Genomic DNA, 5,915 nt, shown 5'->3' with positions numbered 1-5,915 from the left:
TCATGATGAGCAGTCAGGAATGAAATATTTTAGAAAAACCTTTTTTATATTTTCACCGGTGTTTTGACCTTTATTCAGTTCAACTTCAGAGCCTGGGTGAATTGCAAAACATTTGTTGATGTTATATAATACAGATGTAAATATAAATTTTGAAACAAGTTGTACTATTATAAAGTGTGGTGCTATTCTTGTGGTGTCATGTTTTTCTAAAATAATTCATTCCTGACCACTCATCATGACTTCAACAAATTATCAAACAAACAATCACTAAAATACACATATAACATAATTTTTTCACAAATGATTTCAAATTTCTTTAAAGACTGACTGAGTCGCAACAATACCAAGGACTGTCCAATTAGTGTTGAATTATGAAGTAGTTTTGACATAAAAAAAAGGCAGGCTTTATTACAGGCTGAAGTTCCTGAGGAGCTAAGAACTCAGAGAATTGATAGGACTATATGGTGGTCACTGTGCACCTGAGAACACATATACACTCTCATCTATCAAGCTTTAACAAACATTCGGTTTCAGTTCAGAATAGACCTCTGCTGATTTTAAAGAGATAAACTAAACATCGGTCAATAATTCTACGTGTTTCTGTTAATGGATAATTCAAAGAAGTAAATGAGCCATCGCAGATTTATGAATTTTTGTCATAACGTTTTCAAGTATTTTTCTTTAGCTCTTATCTTCTATTCATTTATGTATTTATTTTTTGATAAAATTGCTTTTACCTAATGATATTTTATGACCAATCATGAAAGAAATTACATGTGCTGTTTAATGTATTTCGTTTTAAATAAATATTAGTTGAATTATGAAGTAGTTTTGACATAAAAAGACAAGAAGAAGGAGAAAGGTATTTTAAGAAAGAAAGAAATAATTCCACTTTGAATTTATGACTTATGATATGAATATAAGCAATGTTTATGTTCATGGTGTGGGGAAATAATTTTGTTAAATCAACTGGAAAACATTTATGGTTCAAAATTTTATGATAGTTGTGTTCTATGAAGTCTATTATCTTGATTACTTTGTGTTGTGTTATTGAAGGTTTGTATATAAACACCTCATCGCTTGTGTTCTTTCATTTTTCTTTTTTGTGTAAAATAATTATATAAGGCATAGTTTAATAGGAATGTTATAAGCCTAGGAAAACTTTTATTTTGAAGGCAAATTAGATTTTTTTTTTTTTTTTGAAATCCAGCTTCAATGATTCTAGAAGTTTCTGGCAATGGATTATTGGATATAATGAATTAAATAAGGCAGATAAAATATACTTTTAACATTTTTTAATGGATTCAAATTTATTTGAAACAGTACAATTTTTGAAATTTGACTTTCAATGACGTCTAACGTTATCATTGATAAAAGAGTTGTTGGAACATGTCATGCCATGCAACAAGAATGGAACCTGTTTGAACTTGTTGACAACTTAGGCAGTGGGCTCGGTGTAAGTTGTTTTGGTTTTCAGCCATGGGGACAAAATGAACCAAAAGGATTAAATGGATTATGGATAGAAATGCCCAAAAATCCTTGCCTAAAGGATTGTTCCCTTATGAAAATCAAGTCGCCGGTCATAATGCCAATCCGATAGGTAAGTTTTGCACATTTCCTTTATTGTTTTATTTAAAATATAATCTTATTTTATTTAAAAAATATATATTTTTGAAAAAACAAACAGGAGTTTTGAAATCAGAGGACGGTTCCATATTAAAACCGCTTCTCAAAGAACCGCAAAGCTCTTGCGAGGTGAAGTTTTACGAAAAAATCAATAGCGATACTGGAATCTTGGGAGATCTGAGGAAGTTCACTCCTTGTTTCAAAGGGACAATGAATCTGACCATCAATGATAAAGGTGAGAGCTTTCGACATAGATAAATTTTTTTTTTTTATACCAGAACGTTTTTTAGACATTAAGTTCTTAAAGCTGGAAGATATGACTAACGGTGCTGTAAAACCTTGTGTCATGGATGTCAAGATTGGATCACGGACTTGGGCCCCAGACGCGTCTGAAACCAAACGTCAAACCGAAGATGTACGTATCCTCTGTAGATTTTTCAACAGTTTGTCATAATGCTTATTTAGCGCACTGGTTACACAAGTCCTAATTTAGTTATAAATTGTGCTATATATCATATCACTTTCCTCGTCAAGATACCATTAGGATTCTACATTTCTTTTTCTATGTGAATTCCTCTCTTTTTTTTTAAAAAATCTCATGGGACTGGTTAACTTTGTAGTGAGATTGCAACAGGAAGCAAACGCTAAGCATGAATTAGCCAATTTGGTCTTTGAAGATGGTACAATAGCTTGAAACATTTCTTGGGTCTCTTCATCCAATTTTTATTTTTATGTGGTTTAGGTGATTTTATTAAACTTTTTTTTAACATTTATTTGAGCTTCAACATATAATTGTTGAGAATATTATTGAGGAGTTGGAGACACCTCAAAATGCATTTAAATATCAAAAAAATATATATCCATCTATCATGTTAAAATATTTATGAACGATGGTAAAATAAGTAAAATTTCAAGGTTGAAGTGGCATGAACATGAAAATTATTTAATTTAAAAAAAGTAATGTATCCAATTTTCAATTTTTTCCCCTCAGAGGAAGTACATGAGTACAAAGCAAGCATATGGCTTCTGCATTCCTGGCTACAAAGTATATAATCTGTCAAAAAACAATATATCCATATTTAGCAAGGAGCTTGGGAAAAATTTAACTCCGGAAGAAGTTCCAACAGGTAGATTTTGACAAATTTTCCTTTTTTTTACAGATAGAATAGGATTTATTTCTCACAGTCGGTTTTTTTTCTTTTTTCACAGTATTTAAAGATTTCCTGAATCACAGTTCCGGCCACATGGGATTTCTGATAGACAGGTACCTGCCCGTAATGATGGAAATGTTGGAATGGTGGAGATTGCAGAAGGTCGTCCATCTGTATTCTAGCTCTTTGTTATTTTTCTACGACGCTCACCGGTTGGAGGCCATGAATAAAGAGAGCACGCAAGATTGCAACGCATGGATTAAAATAAGAATGATAGATTTTGCACATGCTGTACCTGCAGAGAGCATAGATTCTAATTATACAGATGGCCTTTCAAGGCTCATAGAATTGTTAAAGAAATTAAGACTGGAATATAAATAATTTATTTTTGTTATTTTGCTTAAACCCAAAACATTATTTCCTATATTATACTTCCTATTTATTTATTTATTTTTTTTAATATTAAGAATTATCTATTAAAATATATTAAATATAATAAACTTAATAAAGAAAATTATATATTTTTAAACTAAAAAGAAAATATTTAAGTGATAGATAGAAAATTTATAAAATATGGCTATGTAATAAAAGTATTATACATGAAATAAGGGCAAAGAAAATCTAAAAAAAAAAAAAAAAGTTTTTATCATATATACTAAAAGTATTTTTGATAAAAATATTTTACTATAATTTTATTGTCATTAATTTTAATTATATTTGTGAAGATGTCCAATATTTTTTAGAAGTGTTTTAAACACTGAACTAGTGTAGGTATTTAAGAAAACAAGTTAGTTTTATTTACATATTTATTTTTTGGTAATAAAGCTTTTGAATAATCCCATTTTATGACCAATCATGAAATAAATTACATGTGTCGTTCAGTGTACATTGTTGTGTAGAGAAGAATGTATAATTTTTGTTTTAGATATAATTAAGTGATGAATTATGAAGTATTTCAAGCATTTTATTTTTGATTTGTTTGTAAGAGGATTGAATTTGTTAATACTGACAATATGATTATGGTGATGGTGGAAAATTATACATTCAAAAACAAAAATCGGCCACTCGTATTTTGTTGTTTATTTTGAACTATATGTATTTTTATCATTATATTAATTTAATTTCATGAGTTTCAATGAAAATTATTTAATTATGACAGTTTGAAAGAAAATCTATGTTTAGTGAAGGAGTAAAATTTAACTAATAATTTATTAAATTTTAAATTTATTCTAACACTAAATGATTTTCATGTGTTTTGGTGTATTTACTTTCAAATCTTTATAATTATCTAATTTTTTTACTAAAGCTCGTAAATTTCTGATCTTGTTTAATTTAGTTGTTCAAATAAGTATTTTTATTGAAAATAGCTTTAATAAAAATAATTTGATTTGAAACAAAAATTCAATAAATTAAAACTATTTTTTTATTAAAACATATTTATCTTAATGTAAATCAAATTAAACGAGATCAGAAATACATGTTTAAAAAAATAAATTAATGATGGTTTGAAGGAAAATTCATCAAAAAATACCAGAATAATCATCCAGTGAGAAATTAAAATTTAACAAGCCAATTTATTAAATTTACATTTATCATTAAAACTCATGAATTTCAGATCTTTTTTAATTTGGTTTAAATTAAAATAAGTAAATCTTAATAAAAATGTTTCGCCATTTAATTCACCAAAAGTATGGAAAATCATTTGGCTATAGAATCAATTTAAATTTAATACATTGTTAGTGAAATTTTAATCTATGACAAATTATTTTCAGTGTTTTGGTGAATTTTCTTTCAAACTATAATAAATGATTTACATTAAATCTAATAATTAAATTTAATAATTAATTAAATGGTTTACATTAAAATAAATACGTTTTATTAAAACTTGAAAATTTCTGATCTCTTTTAATTTGGTTTACATTAAAATAATTGTTTTATTTTTGTTGTTTTATTAAAATTCTTGAATTTCTGATCTCGTTTAATTTAGTTTACATTTAAATAAGTATATTTTATTAAAACATGAATTTCTGATCTTTTTTAGTTTCGTTTACATTAAAATAAGTATGTAACTTTTGATGACTGTTGAATTATAATTGTGATGCTTGTATTGTGGTGATGGGATTATCAGTCGATGGTTGTTGGATAGAAAATGACTTCGAATCTTTCCCGACGTTAAAATAAGTATGTTTCATATTTATGTTTGTTAAATCTCTTGAATTAATGATCTCTTTTAGTTTGCTTTACATTAAAATATGTATGTTTCATATTTTTGTTTTGTTAATACTCTAGAATTTCTGATCTTGTTTAATTTGGCTTACATGTAAATAAGTGTTTCATTTTTTGGTTTTATTAAAACTTGAATTTCTGATCTAATTTAATTTGGTTTATATTAAAATAATTGTTTTATTTTTTGTTATGTTTTATTAAAACTCGAATATCTGATCTAATTTAATTTGGTTTAGATTAAAATAACTTCTTTTTTTTTTGTCGTTATGTTTCATTAAAACAAATTTCTGATCGTTTAATTTGGTTTACATTAAAATAACTGTTTTATTTTATTTTTTTTTGTTTGATTAAAACTCGAATATCTGATCTAATGTAATTTGGTTTAGATTAAAATAACTATTTTTTCTTTTGTTGTTTTATTAAAACTCAAATATCTGATCTAATTTAATTTTGTTTAGATTAAAATAACTATTTTTTCTTTTGTTGTTTTATTAAAACTCAAATATCTGATCTAATTTAATTTGGTTTAGGGATGGTTAGGGATAATAACAATACACATAGTTTGAAATAAACAACAAAACTCGAGTTTCTAATATTTTTATTTTTGAGTACATTATACCAGTGTTTTTATTTATTTTTATTTTTCGAGTACAGACTATTTATAGTACAAATTTGTGTGATAGTTGTGTTCTACTGAAATTGTCTATTATCTTTATTACTTTGTATCATGTTAATGAATGTTTGTATATAAATACATCACCCTTTGTATTCTTTTATGTTTTTTCTTGTGTAAAATAATTATATAACGGTATATCTTAGTATAAATGGTATAAACTCAAGGGAAACTTTTATTTTGAAGGAAAATGAGGATTTTTGTTTGGATGTACAAGATCAATGATTCTAGGTTTTTCC

At 26.3% G+C, this 5,915-nt stretch overlaps 1 protein-coding gene across 1 annotated transcript; it reads left to right on the top strand.

Annotated features, from left to right (window-relative positions):
* The first annotated feature begins 1,387 nt into the window (after positions 1-1,387).
* Positions 1,388-3,189, top strand: LOC106674014 (inositol polyphosphate multikinase). The gene is made up of 5 exons (XM_014406440.2): positions 1,388-1,600; positions 1,688-1,861; positions 1,917-2,041; positions 2,618-2,753; positions 2,836-3,189. Exons 1-5 carry the CDS (start codon positions 1,516-1,518, stop codon positions 3,156-3,158), a joined length of 843 nt encoding a protein of 280 aa, XP_014261926.1. The 5' UTR covers positions 1,388-1,515; the 3' UTR covers positions 3,159-3,189.
* The last annotated feature ends 2,726 nt before the right edge of the window (positions 3,190-5,915 follow it).

The sequence above is a fragment of the Cimex lectularius genome, unplaced genomic scaffold (assembly GCF_000648675.2).
Source record: "Cimex lectularius strain Harlan isolate CLEC.00 unplaced genomic scaffold, Clec_2.1 scaffold210, whole genome shotgun sequence".
Taxonomy (NCBI): Eukaryota; Metazoa; Arthropoda; class Insecta; order Hemiptera; family Cimicidae; genus Cimex; species Cimex lectularius.
This window is presented reverse-complemented; position numbering and strand designations above follow the sequence as displayed.

What these genes read in the sequence shown, in the direction of transcription:
- LOC106674014 (XM_014406440.2), top strand. Translation starts at nt 1,516, where the DNA reads ATGGATAGAAATGCCCAAAAATCCTTGCCTAAAGGATTGTTCCCTTAT. An exon ending in TCATAATGCCAATCCGATAG is followed by an intron (nt 1,601 to 1,687) that starts GTAAGTTTTGCA and finishes AAAAACAAACAG; the next exon opens with GAGTTTTGAAATCAGAGGAC. An exon ending in TCCGGAAGAAGTTCCAACAG is followed by an intron (nt 2,754 to 2,835) that starts GTAGATTTTGAC and finishes CTTTTTTCACAG; the next exon opens with TATTTAAAGATTTCCTGAAT.